At 51.0% G+C, this 16,740-nt stretch overlaps 7 protein-coding genes across 7 annotated transcripts; 5 read left to right on the top strand and 2 right to left on the bottom strand.

Annotated features, from left to right (window-relative positions):
* The first annotated feature begins 126 nt into the window (after positions 1-126).
* On the top strand, positions 127-2,705 carry PV06_06517 (uncharacterized protein). Its single transcript, XM_016407646.1, has one exon. The coding sequence runs from the start codon at positions 250-252 to the stop codon at positions 2,626-2,628; it is 2,379 nt and encodes a 792-aa protein (XP_016261126.1). The 5' UTR covers positions 127-249; the 3' UTR covers positions 2,629-2,705.
* PV06_06518 (guanine nucleotide-binding protein subunit beta-like protein) lies at positions 2,679-4,306 on the bottom strand. Its single transcript, XM_016407647.1, has 3 exons — positions 4,165-4,306; positions 3,659-4,103; positions 2,679-3,465 (listed from the first exon to the last, which is right to left on the bottom strand). Exons 1-3 carry the CDS (start codon positions 4,242-4,244, stop codon positions 3,040-3,042), a joined length of 951 nt encoding a protein of 316 aa, XP_016261127.1. The 5' UTR covers positions 4,245-4,306; the 3' UTR covers positions 2,679-3,039.
* Positions 4,307-4,464: 158 nt separating this feature from the next.
* PV06_06519 (uncharacterized protein) lies at positions 4,465-6,105 on the top strand. The gene is made up of 3 exons (XM_016407648.1): positions 4,465-5,029; positions 5,084-5,112; positions 5,157-6,105. Exons 1-3 carry the CDS (start codon positions 4,941-4,943, stop codon positions 6,077-6,079), a joined length of 1,041 nt encoding a protein of 346 aa, XP_016261128.1. The 5' UTR covers positions 4,465-4,940; the 3' UTR covers positions 6,080-6,105.
* Positions 6,106-6,314: 209 nt separating this feature from the next.
* Positions 6,315-7,618, top strand: PV06_06520 (uncharacterized protein). Its single transcript, XM_016407649.1, has 2 exons — positions 6,315-6,874; positions 6,953-7,618. The coding sequence occupies exons 1-2, from the start codon at positions 6,424-6,426 to the stop codon at positions 7,453-7,455; spliced, it is 954 nt and encodes a 317-aa protein (XP_016261129.1). The 5' UTR covers positions 6,315-6,423; the 3' UTR covers positions 7,456-7,618.
* Positions 7,619-7,825: 207 nt separating this feature from the next.
* Positions 7,826-10,871, top strand: PV06_06521 (uncharacterized protein). Its single transcript, XM_016407650.1, has 2 exons — positions 7,826-8,507; positions 8,579-10,871. Exons 1-2 carry the CDS (start codon positions 8,078-8,080, stop codon positions 9,844-9,846), a joined length of 1,698 nt encoding a protein of 565 aa, XP_016261130.1. The 5' UTR covers positions 7,826-8,077; the 3' UTR covers positions 9,847-10,871.
* A 1,052-nt stretch (positions 10,872-11,923) lies between these two features.
* Positions 11,924-15,080, top strand: PV06_06522 (uncharacterized protein). The gene is made up of 3 exons (XM_016407651.1): positions 11,924-12,865; positions 12,925-14,786; positions 14,849-15,080. The coding sequence occupies exons 1-3, from the start codon at positions 12,646-12,648 to the stop codon at positions 14,864-14,866; spliced, it is 2,100 nt and encodes a 699-aa protein (XP_016261131.1). The 5' UTR covers positions 11,924-12,645; the 3' UTR covers positions 14,867-15,080.
* A 95-nt stretch (positions 15,081-15,175) lies between these two features.
* On the bottom strand, positions 15,176-16,625 carry PV06_06523 (uncharacterized protein). The gene is made up of 3 exons (XM_016407652.1): positions 16,115-16,625; positions 15,652-15,991; positions 15,176-15,512 (listed from the first exon to the last, which is right to left on the bottom strand). Exons 1-3 carry the CDS (start codon positions 16,232-16,234, stop codon positions 15,391-15,393), a joined length of 582 nt encoding a protein of 193 aa, XP_016261132.1. The 5' UTR covers positions 16,235-16,625; the 3' UTR covers positions 15,176-15,390.
* Positions 16,626-16,740: the final 115 nt, after the last annotated feature.

The following is a 16,740-nucleotide window of genomic DNA, read 5'->3' on the forward strand; positions in this document are numbered from 1 at the left end:
AACCCTCGTCATTTTCATCTTCGCTTGAATCAGGAATTTCCCCGCAGCGTGATTTGTCGAATCAGTAATATTTATTATTTTTCTTCGCCGTGTTAACAAGTGTCCGACACGTCTCCGGCCCCTGATGAAGATGACGACCCGGACTCGTATTAGGTTTAGCAACGTGTACCTCACATATCTCTCCTGACAACGCATGGGATCTGTGAGAAGAATTCTGGCTTGTGATAGGCATCAAGTGCGTCCACAGCCATGACCACAAATGGCCACGTAGCCGCTCATGAACCCGGGACGACAGAAACGACAGACATCTACAATGCAAAGTCAGTCTCGGAAATCAAGGAAGTTCTCGCCCACCTGCACAGCAAGGAAGCACGCGTGACAGTCCAGCTTGATGCGTTGGTCACTGCACAAAAAGACCTGCAGCGAGAACTTGGTCGGCTCGACTTGTTCCGTGCAAATGCCACGGCTCAAGCCTCCAAAGCCCGGGCAGTCAGCAATGGGATTCTTGCGGACGCGGCTTCAAATGCAAAGCGCATTTCGAACTCTGTCAAGCAGCTTGACCTAGAACAGGAGAGGGTCAAGGCTACCCTGACTGTTGTCGAACAGGTGGGAGAATTGAAAGCATGTGTGTTGGGTGTCTCGGGATCCATGGGCGCCGCACAGGATTGGGAGACGGCGGCTGGGTATCTGAGCAGAGCATCCAAGATTCCAAGCGACGTGCTCAATGGTCCTTTTGCTGCCAGGATTGTTCCCACCGCCGAGGTACCTGACGCTCCGGCTGTGACACTCGAGGCTGCTTCGGAATCTCTATGCATGCTGTTCTTGAAGGAATTCGAAAAGGCTGTCAAGGACAACGACGGTGCAAGAATCACTCGCTTCTTCAAACTTTTCCCCCTCATCAATCGATCAGATGTCGGTCTGGACGTTTACGGTCGTTATGTCTGCCAGGGTGTTGCCTCGCGGGCCCGAACCAACCTAAACGCGGGCACCGGAGGAAGTCAAAGCAAAGATGGTTACTTCTATGCAAACGCCCTCACACGGCTCTTCGAGCACATTGCACAGATTATCGATGGCCACGGCGGCCTAGTTGAGCGACACTACGGCCAGGGAAAGATGATGCGGGTCATTGAGCGACTCCAAGTCGAGGCTGACCTACAGGGCGGCATCATTTTGGACACATGGGCCGACGAAAGACGGATCGACCGTCAAATAACCGACATCAAATCGTATGCCTTCACGTTCCTGGTTCAAAGCTTCATGTCCACGCCCCGGGGCTCGACCGGCACGCCACGGGCAGGCTCTCCCGCACCCGGGCGTGGAAGCGAAGATGAGTCTGTCGACATGAAGCAGGTCGATGCCCTCCTCAACGAAATGACCCTGATGCTGGGTAAATGGTCTCTCTACACTAAATTCATTTCCGAGAAAAGCTCTGAGCTCGTCACGACGCCCGATGTTGCACAGATGCCAGCATTCCTCCTCAATTCCAGCTTGATGAAGAAGGTGCAGGACCGACTGATCTCCCCTTTCAATACGATGACGACGTTCTTCTTCCGCCGCTCTGTCGAGAAAGCCTTCCAACTCGACGAACAGCCGGCAGGTCTATCTCTGAACCCACACAAACCACTGAACTCGAACCCTCCACACGTCACTTCGGCCATCGAAGATATAATGTACATCGCCAACAAAGTGCTCCAGCAATCGTTGGCGACGTCTCAGAGAAGCGTCGTGTCCAATGTCATCCCCACTCTTGGCCGCGTTTTGGGATCCGACTTCATCGGCATGGAGCAGCGCAAGATGCGCGACGAGAGCTACCCCAAGGCCGCGGCGCAAGGACAATTGCCACCGGAAGCGACCATTGTCTCCTTTCTAGTCCTCATCAACAACCTGGACGTGGCAAAGGACTATGTGGAACAGATCGTCGGAGTCCGCGTCCACCCTACGGTCGACTCCCCCCATCGAGCCCTCGCGGACTTATTTCCCGAACCCGGCGACGCCGAGTCCGTGGCCGTTACCCTGTCGGCTCTGGCCACGAGCTTCTCGGAAAAGACCAACGAGTTGATCTCGGACGGCGTCAACGTCGTCTTCCACAACGTCATGAAACCTCGCCTCCGGCCCATCCTGCTGGACGCGTTCCGCGACACTGACTACCAGCTGACCAGGGAACTGCAAGAACTCGCGCAGGAAATGGACGCCGACGCCGGCGGCGGCGAGTCGGACGCCACATTCACGGACGAGGTCCGCATGCGCTTCCAACTTGGGTGGGACGCCCTGACGAGGCCCATCGGACGGATCATGACGGAACGCACGTTCGACCAGCTCCTCACCATCGTGGTGACGTACCTCAGCAAGATGATCGAGAAGAGGCTGTGGACGTACCACGGTCGCATCAACGAGTCCGGCGCCGCGAGGCTGGAACACGACGTCAACGAGATTGTCAAGGTCGTGGTCAAGGGTCAGAAGTACGGTTTCCGAGAGGCCTTCCTCCGCTGCAGTCAGATATGCATGATCATGAACATGGACGAGGAAGAGTGGGAGGAATCTATAGCTTCGGGAGGAGACTTCGCCGACAAGCTCAAGCCCACTGAAAGGATACGAGCTAGGAACATGGTCACGGATGCTACCACCTAAGAATATATACAAAAGCCTGACGCCCACCGAACGTTAAGGACTTATGTGTTGTACGGATTTCATATGACCAAAGGGCTCTCTACATTTAAGAGTTATGTGATTGAACATTGATCTGATCATTTCACGTGCCATCTTTCTAAGCATCAGAGCATAAGCATGCCAACAAAATTGACGCCGGCTCCGGCCCTTGTCGAATGATGCAAACGGCTTTAGTTACACAAAAGGTTGCAAAGATGGCACCTCAACGCAACCCTGAACTTTTGCCAGTTATCGTTTTGTCTTTTTGCCTTTTTTCATCTCGTCCTCGGAGTTTCCACGCCATAGCCAGCCCCCCATCCCCCATTCTTCAACACACCACCAGTGCTTAGGTCAACAAGACTCAACCCTCACCTTGCAAGTCGTCACCTAAATCTATGCGCGAGACATGACACCCCAAGCACGGATCTTGTTGTCGGTATATCCGGAGAACAAGGTCTGGCCGTCAGCGGACCACGCCAAGCTGACGCAGTATGGCTCTTGAGACTTCTTGCCCTTCTCGACGTAGTCGGGCTTGAGTTCGTCGACCTTGTTCTTCTTCTCAAGGTCGAAGATGGTGATGGAGGAGGTGGTGGCAGCACAGAGCCAGTATCGGTTGGGGGAGAAGACGAGAGCGTGGATCTCATCGCCGGCCTGGAGAGAATAGAGGTGCTTGGACTCGTTCAAGTCCCAGAGCATGGTGGTACCATCCTTGCCACCAGAAGCGCACAGGGATCCATCGGGGGAGATGGTGACGGTGTTGATGTAGCCGGTGTGGCCGATGTGGTCGGTCTGGATGCGGCAAGATGCGAGTTCCCAAACCTATAAGCCAAACTTGTTAGCTTCAAAGTGGCAATCACACGAAAATCCATAGCTTTGCGATTATTTGACAGCGTGTTTGCCTCAGTCCGCTGGTGATTAGTTTTCTCATAGCCAAATGGCTCTGAAGTAGCAAATATATTGATATGCGTAGCATCTTGGGCAAGGGCTGTAGAAGTGTGGGTTCGACTCTTACCTTGACGAGCTTGTCCCAACCAGCGCTCACGATGACGGGGTTTTGCGGGTTTGGCGAGAAGCGGACGCAGGAAACCCAGTCGGTGTGGCCCTTGTCGGTGATGGTGAATTTGCAATCGCCCAAAGTGTTCCAGAGCTTGATCGTTCGGTCTCGGGATCCAGACACGATCTGTCTGTTGTCGGCGGAGAAGGAGACTGAGAGAACGTCGTTGGTGTGGCCGACGAAGGTGCGGGTGGTGTTGCCAGTAGACAGCTCCCACAGTCGCAGAGTCTTATCCCATGAGGAGGAAAGAGCGTAGGCACCATCCGAGGAGATGACGCAGTCAGAGACGATGTGGGAGTGACCGTGGAGGGATCGCTTTGGGTAACCGTAGGCAGATTCGTCGCGGGTCAAGTTCCAGATGATGAGTGACTTGTCTCTCGAGGCAGACAGCAGCATGTTAGGGCTAGGATAGCGGTTAGCGAAAAGTGTTGCGCCAATTTCGACATCGCAGGAAATATACTGACTTCTCCAAGCTGGTTGCGAGGGAGGTGACCCAGCCGCTGTGGCCCTCAAGAGTACCACGTTGAATGAGTTGTTCAGCCATGGTGTCTTGAAGTTCTGAGTAGGTATCTGGCCGATGTTGTTGTCGATGTTCCTTGCGACTTGGTGCACCCAAATCGACATCAGGAATCAGTGTGGGAAAAACCGCTGTACGCCAAGATTCACTACGCTAGTCCGAGATAGGCTAGAGAGTATTTTCTGCGCCTAAGATACGGCACTTCAACGAGCGACTTTGGTTTCTTGAACTTTTGAGGGCTTCATTGGCATAAGAACGCGCCTTTGAACATGAAAACAGACGTACGAACCCAATATCTATATGGAACTGGCTGTGCGCTGATACAGGACGTCTTGATACCTCTATCTTCACTCTCCACTGACTTGTTAAAGCCATGAGCAGAGCTGCTATCTTCTATGCACGGAGCCAACTTCAGCTCAAGTTCTCATCATTCATGAGAGCAATGTTCCAGAGATGGGATCTAAGTTGTCTCTTCCAAGGAGTCCGAATTTGTTTGAATGGCAATGATTTTACTAGTCCATCTGAGCACCACAAGCTATCCCTGCGAGGCGGAGATTCTCCGTGCACACCGGCTAAATGCACGGGATGCCTCGAACCGTTTATATAGTGTCGGCAGCATCCTCCTTGCTCTCTGAATGCTGCAAGAATCCTGCGTCTCGTGGGTAATCGTTTTCTACCATCGCCTGTGACCTTTGCAAGCATCTTCCCTTGTCTTGATCCGAAATGTCTTCTGTCGAACAGCTGCCCAAGATGGAATATCGATTCCTGGGAAGATCAGGGCTACAAGTTTCAGCGATTTCTTTAGGAGGCTGGTATGCCATATGTTAAACCGTGCCCTCAGAATCAAGGCTGACAATTGACCATAGGGTGACTTACGGTGATGCTGTTGGTGATGGTACGTACTAGTGTCCAGCCAAGATCCGGTTGCTGACCTTGCAGACATTGCCTTTGATTGTATGAAAGCGGCTTACGACGCGGGGATCAATTTCTTCGACTGCGCTGAGGGGTATGCCGAAGGCAGGTCGGAGATCGTTATGGGCAAAGCCATCAAGAAGTTCGGGTGGAAGCGAAATGACCTTGTTATATCCACCAAGATCTACTGGGGCGGTGCTTTTGGAGACAATCCTGTGAACAATGGAGGACTCTCTCGAAAGCATATCATCGAAGGCACAGAAGCATCTCTCAAACGGCTGCAGTTGGATTACGTCGACCTGCTCTATTGCCATCGTCCTGACAGGAACACTCCCATTGAAGAGACCGTCCGAGCAATGAACTATCTCATCAACACCGGCAAAGTGTTCTACTGGGGCACCTCTGAATGGAACAGTGAGGAGATTGCCATGGCCTGGGCTTGTGCAGAGAAGTTGAACCTCATTGGGCCTGTCATGGAGCAGCCACAATACAATATGCTGGCACGAGACAAGGTGGAAAGGGAGTTTGCTCTGCTGTACGAAAACTACGGCTTGGGCTTGACCATATTCAGTCCCCTCAAGACTGGAATTCTGAGTGGCAAGTACAATGACGGCATCCCAGAAGACAGCAGAATTGCCAAAGCCTCTGATGGATACACGACCAGTCAAAGAGAAGGTTATGGAAATGAAGAATGGCAGAAGACTCTCACCCAGGTCAGACAGTTGAAGCCCATAGCTGACAAGCTTGGGGTTGATCAAGCAACTCTTGCATTAGCGTGGGTGCTCAAAAATCCTCGGGTCAGCTCAGCAATTACCGGCGCCTCGAAGGTCGAACAGGTTTATAAGTCAGTGAAAGCGTTGGGTGTGGTCTCTAAGCTAGATGACGAAGCCATGGCTGAGATTGATGCCGTTCTTGGGAACAAGCCGAGTCCTCTGTACAGAAGGTTGTAGATCAATTTGAGAGCGATGATTGACCCCTGAAAGAGACTGCATGTTGAGCTCGCCTCGCAATATTCCTGACTACCTATAGTACATACGATGACTTCGGAAGTGAGTGAAAGTACGAGTCCTTGAAAGGCCGTCGGCTGAATTGCTCCATGGGATTGAGCTAGTCCATATCTGGATAGTATTCGCCTGTGCTAAAAAAACGATCGAGCCAACAGGAAAATGCGCGATTCCAATGATGTCAATGATTCCAGCCGCAGTCTCGTCCACGAGGTGCCGCATCATATCCATAAAGCATTCTTCATTCCTCCTCTGGGGTGAACTAATATTTGACAATATACCTGTACACCATGCTTCAACCGACACTGATCTTTGCCAGACGAGTGGCCACTCGGGGCTTCACTCCGTTGGTATCTCAACGCTTCAAGACATACTCCGCGCCGAGCACCAAGGAGAGTGAGAGGTCATCTTCGACCGCCGACGAACATCGCAAATATCAGAAAGAGAAACCACTGAACCCTCACTTAACCAACACGAACTCCACCATCAACAACGACTTGCCATCTGTTGGTGCAGACAAATCACCCCCGGAGCTTATTAGCTCCGTCGATGCAAACACAGCTCCCAAGGACCATGTTCCTGAAAACACGGAGAGAATGACTGGTGGGACACAATCGGGTGGCCCAAGCAAAGTAAGCCCGACAGAATTTGGCGTGGGTGAAATGGAGGGGATTTCATTCAAAGTCGACCCCATCCGTCGAAGTGGTGAAGACGTGACGACCATGAGAGCAAGATTATTATGTTGGTGCAGTCCAGTGCACAGCTTTGCACGAGTTGGAGCCATGCCTTGTGAGAAAACCTAGCTAACAGCATTTATAGACCAAAGCAGGAAGCGAGGGACACTAGAGTCCGACCTCCTACTCTCCACGTTTGCGGCCGAAAACCTCTCCTCCATGGACAAGGCTCAACTGGAGCAATACGATCGTTTTCTGGACGAGAATGACTGGGACATATACTATTGGGCTACTCAGTCACCAGCAAATACACCTACATCCCTGGAGTATGCTGAAGGCGCCGTGAATGACAAGACTAACGACACACCGAAACAAACATCCCCCACGACTCAAGGACAGACGAAACAGCCCGGTACTTGGAGTCCGGGCTCCTCGACGAGTGGAGAGTGGGCACAGACAGTTGGACGTTTTAAACCTGCTTATAGACCAGTTCCACAACGATGGAAGGACAGTGAGATACTGAGCCTGCTACGGAAACATGTCAGAGAAAGGAGTGCGGGAGGCGTTCTCGAAGATGTCAATGCGCCTCCAAAAAGCAAAGGAAGTGGCAGTGGTCTTGGACGAATGCCTGATGTACAGACTTTCTAATTAAGCCTTTTCGTGCCCGTTGAATCTTTTCTATCTGTACCATCAAATTGTATAATCTCAATATGCACTGCGCTTCCTGAGGTATTGACAACTGCCCTTGCGTCCCTGAGCAATGGAAGTCAGTTCCAAAAACAGCCATAGTCATCAGAGTCGCTGGACTGCTCGAATGAGTGGACTAGTAAGTAGTAGGGCAGTACGAAGACAAGGAATAGATCAAAGTGAAGGGCCGTGGAAGCTGTACATACAGTACGAGTGCGAGTACCTGGTGGTATCGGATGATGAGCCGATAGCCGGTGCTAGTTCCGGTCTTGTCCGTGGCAATCCATGACACATTCGACATCGACTGGACATCATTAATACGGAGTATCATCTCCACTGGTTATCGGCTAAGAGAGGCGTGGGCATCTACCGTGGGCGGCTCGAAAAAAAAAGACGTTGATCGTAGAAATATGACTCACCAAATTAACCATCCTTCAGATTCCCAGATATCAAGACGAGGGCGATTCCACCACCAGACCGTATGGCGTTGCAACGATCTCTGGAGTGGTGATTATCCGTGTAACTGCCTGTGGGACTTGTTTAAAGGGGGCCGGTGGGCTCACAAGGTCCCTGAACGGCGCCGATGCGGAATGAAAAAGCCATGCTGAAAACAAATGATCTTGAACTCGGTGACCAGACACCTCGAGGGGAACTTGGAGAGAATGAGAAGCTATCAGTGCACCCTGACAGAAAACATTCCTCTGCGTTGACGCCTGTCGCCTCACGTCCAAGCCAAGATAGACCGTCTGTTCACCACACTATCTCGCGTACGTCCCATGTCGACGGCCATGGCTACTTCAGCGACGATGGACGCAACGACGGTCAGGAGGTCGAGCAACAGGTGAATATAGAGGACAAGGACGAGAACCCGTTCGAAGTCGGATGGGATGGCCCTGAGGACCCCATGAATCCCAAGAACATGAATGTATTGAGGAAGTGGATGATTGTGATAATCATTGCTTTTGGGGCGTTGTGCGTTACTTGCACATCCTCCTTGTACACGGTCACTTATGGTAAATACACCCCCCCCACGGCTTCATCCCCCGGTATGGGTACGTGTACGGAGTACTGACACAGGCAACAGATCAGATGGACGCCGAGTTTGGCAATTCTCGCATTGTTGCCACTTTGGGTTTGACATTGTTTGTCGGTGGTCTCGGGCTCTCGCCCATGATCCTAGGTCCATTGTCCGAATTCTACGGTCGTCGACCTATCTATATATACGCCTACGTCTTCTTCACCATCTGGCTCATTCCTTGCGCAGTTGCCAAGAACATCCAGACCATGTTGGTGTTTCGATTCCTGGATGGCTTCTCGGGCAGTGCTTTTCTATCGGTCGCAGGAGGCACCGTGGGTGACATGTTTAGCCGCGACAAGCTCCAAGCTCCCATGATGATATACACGGCGTCTCCCATGATAGGGCCTAGCCTGGGCCCCATCATTGGCGGTTTCATCAATTACAACACTTCGTGGAGATGGTCATTCTACGTTCTCCTCATGTGGTCGGGGGTGATGCTCATCGTGATCACAGCCTTGGTTCCCGAAACCTACATGCCAGTGCTGCTTCGCAAGAAGGCTCGCCAGAAACGCAAAGAGACCGGTGACGACCGATGGAAGGCACCGATTGAGATTTACGAAAAGTCTTTGGTCTGGACAGTGGCCAGATCATTGTACCGACCCTTCTTGCTCCTTTTCATGGAGCCCATGTGCTCCAACCTGTGTCTACTATCTTCTGTTCTGCTGGGCATCCTGTATCTCTTCTTTGGGGCGTTCCCGTTGGTCTTTGGTGACGTATACGGTTTCAATGCATGGCAAGTCGGTCTCTCGTTCTTAGGCCTTATGATCGGGATGATTCTCGCTATTTCTTCCGATCCGATATGGCAATGGAATTATCTTCGTCTACTGCGGAATGCAGAGGGGAGGACTGGGGAGCGCAAATCCGAGCCAGAATATCGCCTACCGCCATCCATTTTCGGTCCATGGATATGTACCGTCGGGCTTTTCTGGTTTGCTTGGTCCTGTTATGCTCGCGTTCACTGGATTGTTCCTATCATTGGCACTGGCTTCTTCGGATTCGGGACCATCTTGAGCTTTTCAGGCGTCTATACATTCCTGGTCGAGGCCTACCCACTGTACGCAGCAAGTGCCTTGTCCGCCAACTCCTTTGCACGAAGCTCCTTTGCAGCTGCTTTCCCCCTGTTTGGACGTCAGATGTACGATCGACTGAATTATCATTGGGCCACATCACTGTTGGGATTTCTATGCTTGGTCTTATCACCCTTCCCATACCTATTCTTCGTCTGGGGCAAGAGATTGCGGCAAAGGAGCAAATATGCCCACCTTTCTACTTGAGAAAGAAATCAATATGGGACTCTGGGTTCCATCGACATATCAAGCCACATTACGCATATAAAACCAATGCTTATCACAGATGTGCCTTAGGTCCCGTTTAGCCAAGCTATTCAGATCTAGTCTGCACATTGAGATTAACTTGCGTCGATACGAATTGAGTTGGCCACGGTCGAAAAGACTGCGCATCCGACGTTTGGGACTGGAGCTCCGTGACGACGACTTCCCATCACTCCTCAAGCCCTCTCCAGGGGTCACGGATGTTATTATGTCTTGAGTCAAACACAGGTCGAGTGGCGGAGATATGCAGTTCCTTTGGCAACATGCAGAATGATCGACGCTTACTCGTGGGTCAGTGAGATGTAGGCAGGACAGCTACAATAGCACGACACGTGCCCTCCCTAATCATAAGCCAAGGAAGACGAGATCGAGATCGTCTCCGCAAATAGGAGTGTGCTTTCAAGGGGTTTTGCGGACGCACGATGCGTGCCACAGGGACAATGCATGCATTCATCACTCGGGCACAACGATCAGGAGCCCAGTCCAGGGAAATGCGAGATCTTTTTGAGTACAAGTAGTTGTATCAGGGGGGTTGTGCGAGAAGGCATGTCCGAGTTCATTCCGGGAAGGATTGGCCGTCCTCCTTGTCGCTAAAAGCCAACCTCATTACTTGCGAGCGAGACGAAGGTTACAAGTACGTAATGTGTGATGCTTCTCATGCCTCCTGTCCTGGCAGTTCAGAACAGTTTCACAATACCACTCATCCTCGGCCTTCGGCTTCTTGTTGGTTCTTGGAGCCTGCTCCGCAAAGTTCCGAGCCTCGGGTTCTTGCGGGCAGCCTCGTGTCGGTGTACATAGTGGAGGGGGCAATGATTCCAGGGTCTGAACACCGATCTCGCTAGCGAAAAGCATGCCTGGCGCCTTCGATAATATCCCCATCTGTGCCATGCGAAACTCCGTACGTACAATAGCTGTCTGGTGCCCGAGTAACCATGGAAACATTCAATCCGAAACTCTTTCACGTCTGGGTTCTGAATAGAATTGCAGTATAATAGCCTGTCAGTGAATGCAGCAAGGTTCGAAAGTGAGTCACTAAAGACCTGGTAGTGAGAAGCCCCCAAGAAGGAGCTATCCGCGGCCCATTTAGTTAAGGGCTAGCTGGAGATGAATGTGTGGAGACACTTGCCGCGGTACAAGCTGATCGGCCTAGCAGCCTGGACTGCAGGTCACGGCCACCTTTCGGCGCAAACAGGCGAGGCCGAGAGAAGATTTTGTTATCACGGCGCAATCGTACGGTGATCAGGATCAAGAGAAGAAAGTATTCGGTAGGAGCACCAGCTATTGGCAGTCGATAGGCATCATGGCGAGTAGTCTGTGAACAGCATCGCAATACTCCTGGTGCAATAGCTGGGCTAGAGTCAGAATCGAGTACACGATTCTCCATCGCGGATATGTGGGCTCCAATCCAAGGCAGCGCAAAAGCCATGAAAAGATCCCTTGATTTCCTTTTGGCTGACCACGAGAGCTTTTCTTTTTGGGAGCGTGTGGGATGGTGCCTGTTGGTGGCTGATCCAGACTCTTGTTTGCCACGGGTACAGTTCTACAATATTCGACACTCGGCGACTTGAGTTGCTATGTTCAGTTTCAAGCAAGACGTAGAGCCGTGAACATTCCTCAGGTACCTATCATTCCGAACAGAGTCCATCAATAAATACTTCTTGGAGCTTGGAGGGAGCACGGGCACTGCGGCCTTCATAAGTACCTTATTGGCTCTACCTAAACCTGGACGGTGCATAGCTCATTGTCTCCAACTCCGCACCCGAGAGAGTGGAAGATTTTAGGCCCGGATACTCCATACCAGGGGCCACTAAGACTCAACTATTAGGTACCTGAGCAACTTGTCATAGGTATTTCTTATAGGCTCGAAGGGTAGGGGGGAACCTACTTTGACTGGTGATGCCCAATGCCCAGATCCTCCCAGGTGCCAGTTACCAGTAATAATCAGTCCGAATGCCCGCCTTGCCGAATAGCCAGTGGCTGTCATCATTACTCCGTATAAACTAATTAGCAAAACCCTGGTGGCCACCACGAAAGCCCTCCCGCCCGCATTTCATTCTCTACCTCCACCATCCCACGATTCTCGACACCCTCACTGCGCCATTCCTCCTCCTCCCACTCATCCGTATCCCTCTCTCACAAACAGCGTCCCGATATCCTCGAACTCTCTCCATTACCGTCACCGACTGTTGATTCCTTTCACCGCCGGTCGAGAACCCTGCTGTCTACTGTGCGACTCATTCCACATTCCCCTCCTAAGGACATTTCCCCGCGCACGCCCATCTGCGCTGTCTCCGGCGACTGAACTACCCGCCCAGTCGAAAAGAACGCGCACCTCTGTCCTACGACGGCGACGTCGCACAGCGTCCCTCTCTCCCTGCCAGTACGATATCTGGTCAGGAGCAATACACCTCCCTTTTTGTCCTACAGAAGCGCACGGCATTTTTTCACCACCCCCAGCACAGCTCCTGTGCTCACCCGCGCGCCCTACGTGAGAGCAAAAACCAGGCTCCTGGTCTCCCGCAGATTGCGACGGCGCCGGGTCGACACTACCTCTTGGTCTTTTCATTGGATTTCCTGCCGATCCTGAATCTCCGGGTCTACATGTCCATTGGATCCCTGGTCTCAAACCACCAAAGGCCCGTCAGTCCTGGTGTCGTGTGACGGGGGGCGAGTCTTTCGTGCGCGCCACCCGTGCAGCTTTGCACGCCCTTGGGTCCTCCTTGATGGTCTGCTTATAACATCATGGCGGCCTCTGATGTCGAAGATGGGCACTCTCGCTCAGACTCCCCCGAAGACAGCGGGACCGAGCACGCTCAAAATAACATGGCCGAACAACCGACCAAAGACGAAAAGCAGAAGCAAAACGGTTCGGCCTCCACTAACCCCAAGGATCCAAATCGCCCGAGACGTAAGAAGGCTCGCAGGGCATGTTACGCTTGTCAACGTGCCCATCTGACCTGCGGTAGGTTAATGTGGAAGACAAAAGATTGCAATGTTCATATGCTAATATCCACCGTGTAGGTGACGAGCGGCCCTGCCAGAGGTGTATCAAGAGGGGTTTGCAAGATGCTTGCCAAGACGGAGTCCGTAAGAAGGCGAAGTATCTCCATGATGCTCCGAATGAAGCTCTCATGCCCGTGGTCGGTGGGAATAACCTGTTCAACCGGCCTGCTGCAAAACAGCGAAGTTCGACCATCACAAGTGATACTTCGTCACAGCAACCCTACTTCCAGCAGCCACAGAACTTCAACAACTTCCAGAACGCACCTCAGCAGCAGATGCCTCCTCCGCTGGTGCATGAGCGAAGCATGAGTACTACGAGCTTTTCACAGCAATCTCCATTGAACACGAATTTCGCCGGCATGCCCTCGCAGGTTGCCCTGCAAAGTCCTGTCATCGGTGCGGATCAGTCGACTGCTAATGGCCTAGGCAGCGCTCCTTGGTCTGGAGCGTTGTTTGATGACCCTTCGGCGTTCAATTTTGATATTGCCAGCATGAATTTTGGAAATCATTACGGTGCTTTGGAGTTCGGTATGCTTGGGCACATGGCGACAAATGCTGGTGAGACGCCTCCAAGTGACACCACTACGCATCGAGGTTCCATTACACAACAGTACCGAATGCCACTCGGGAGCTTCAGTGAGAGTCCCACTGCTCGTCAACAAATGTACAACGAGGCCGCCATGTTGTCGGATTGGTCCAATAGCACGGATCCGTATAGTGCCCATAATCGCCATATGGCTCCAAATGCGTTCACGATAGAATCGAACGCAGCACATTGGACCTCACCAGACACCAGCGGTACTCCTGGAAATGGTGTAAAGTTCGAAGATTCACCACTCTTGACCAGCCAGGGGTTACAAGTGCCACCAACGGGCCTTGAGAATGGCAACATGACACAGCCAAATAATGCTCAGGACAATCGACTGAAACAGCCGCCTCCTATATCCACGCCACAACTCAAAGCGAAGTCTCAATTGCCCGTCAAGACGTTGAAACGACCTCGCGATCCATCGTCAATCTATACATCGGTCACGCAACCACATTCGTACACTGCTGGTTTTCACACCCTTGTCGCATATTGCCGGAAACGGTTCGCCACTCACCCTTCCAAGACGCTTGCTATCGCCAAGTCTCTTGCCTCTATCCGACCATCCTTCATTGCTACCACAAAGACATTAAACCGCGAGGATCTTATATTCATGGAAAAATGTTTTCAAAGGACCTTGTGGGAATACGAGGGCTTCATTGAAGGTGTGGGTACACCAACGATTGTTGCTCGAAGAACAGGTGAAATTGCCGCCGTTGGAAAGGAATTCCAGATTCTCACCGGGTGGACTAAAAGCGTCCTGCTGGGTCGAAGTCCCAATTTGAATGTGAATCGAGGACATTCCGGCTCTACTCCATCGGCTGGATCGGGCACAAATACTGCAACTCGAACTGCGGGTTTCAACACCCCCACTCAACGAAACTCTACCGAGGCAGAGAATGGCGAGAAACGAACCCAGCCAGTCCTTCTTGCAGAGCTGCTTGATGACGATTCTGTCGTTCAGTTCTATGAAGACTTCGCCAGACTAGCCTTTGGTGATAGCCGCGGCAGCGTATTGGGAAGAGGCAAACTTCTCAAGTACCGCACGAAAGACGATGAGATTTCTCACAATCTCAATGCCGAAGCCGAGGCACGAAACGAGGATGGCAAACCCAATGGCACGGATGGCCGACGCCAGGATAGCCATTCTCGGAGGAACGACATGAAGAAAGATGGCATTTCTGGTGAAAAGGGAATGCAGAAATTAGGGTCGGCTGATGGAAAGGTGGATTGTACCTATTGTTGGACGGTCAAACGGGACGTTTTTGACATTCCCATGCTTATCGTTATGAATGTGAGTTTGATCTTCGCCATGACATATCCAAGGACGTGCAGACAGCTAACGTTTTTACACAGTTTCTGCCTTGCATATGAGTATAGGCTTTTAAAAAAAGTCCACCCTTGCTGCTTTGTCAAGGGAGTTTTGATCATGATGACTCTGGTTTACGGCATCACATCGATGATATGAGTTGGAAGTTTTACTTTAGGTGGGATTTTGCGTGTTGTAGGGACGGCTTGTTGTTGTTTTGATTCGGTGCCTTGCTCTGCAGAGTCTTGAAGCAGTATATCGACCAGGAGTGACTATGAGAATACCCAATAGAGGTATCATTATCCGTTATTCATGGATAGAAAATTACCTGTCGCATTGAGGCGCGATGAATAAATGAATAATGCTTGCAAAAACCTGAGCTCTTTTTTTTCAATGCTCATTCATATCTACCAATCTATCGTTTTGCTGAGATGTATGGTTTTTTGACCGTCACATGCTCTCCGTAGAGTATGACTTTGTATAATTCGTATTTCGTTGGCAGTCCCTCGAAATTCCCAAAAAAAAGAAAGGAAAAAAAGTAAAGAAAGAAATCTATTGTTCTTCCCTCAGTCACGATTATTTGGTTTTTTCAATCCTTCTTTAGGACTTCCTTTTCCAATTTGTCAGCGTCCATCGCTTTGATCCATTCGAAGTCCATCAACCATGGTTCGTGCTTGTACTTTTGGTACGACTCTCTTTGTAAACTACGTCCTGTGATTCACGAGACAAGACACAAAAGTTTTTGAGGTTAGCATAGTCCCATTTTCCTTTTTATATTTATAGACAGAGAGGGGGGGGGTTTAAACCTTTGTTTTCAAAAGGGGAGGGTAGAAAAAAGAGACAAACTTACTAGCAACATCACAATCAGTCTTGATATCATCCACCAAGGCCTCGAGGCTCGTGTAGTCGTATTCGGGCCTGATGAAACCCAACATCAACAGATTCAGGGCTGCGCCGTAGAAGTCGTAGCTGAAGTCGTGCAGGACGTGAATCTCTACGCTCCTCATCGAGTTTTTATAAAACGGGTTGTAACCTATGCTGAGCACGGCCGGGTAGACGAGGGTCGAGGACGACGGGGTGTCCTTGGACGGAGCCAAAGACAGACCGACGAAACCGAAATAAACCCCGGATTCTAGGTCGGAATGAGTCGAAAGACCCGACGCGGGGATGTTGGCCGTCGGGATTCCGAGCTGAAAGACACAAAGAGTGAGAAGATGGTCTTGCCCAAAAGGGAATTGTATCCTGTCGGGCAAGTATGGAGATGGGAGAGAATTCACGAGGTCTGTTCATCAGCAAAGTACAGGTCAACGCACCTCTTTACTACCACGTCCAAACCCATGAATTACAGGACCTTGAAGTCTTATCGGAAACGGTTTTGCAGGGCCATCTTCCGGCCCTGCAAATAACTCTCTCGGACCCTTTGGTGGTGACATTGTGGTCCGGCCGGCCGCCCTGGAGATGAAGGAAAGGATGACGAGGCGAAAAAACGATAACTCGACACCTTGACTTTGTGTAGCGAACGCCGTGGAAATCGAACAAGTCGTTTTGAGATTCGTGACGACTTACGAGACGCGTTGTGTGCAGGGCAGGTATGAGGTGTAATGGGTCTATATGTATGAATGATGACCAAACAAAATATTTGGATTGGGAGGTCTTTTCTTCAAATTTATCCTTTCTCAATCAAATCAAAGCGACCGGTTCTTCTGGGAGTAATGCATGTGTGGGTGTGTGTGTGTGTGTGTGTGTAGAGATGGATGAATAAATTCGACAGTCTGGAACTCGATTGGCAATCCGACGGAAAACAAAACGAAAAGAAAGATAAACTCTATGTGATTCAACCTTGCACAGGTTCCGTGAGGTTCTTGTGGCACTTTGGACATTTACCGTAGACGGACAATGACTAATACTGTAAAATCATCTATGAGATTCCGTACCAATC

This window comes from Exophiala oligosperma (assembly GCF_000835515.1).
Source record: "Exophiala oligosperma strain CBS 72588 unplaced genomic scaffold supercont1.6, whole genome shotgun sequence".
Lineage (NCBI taxonomy): Eukaryota > Fungi > Ascomycota > Eurotiomycetes > Chaetothyriales > Herpotrichiellaceae > Exophiala > Exophiala oligosperma.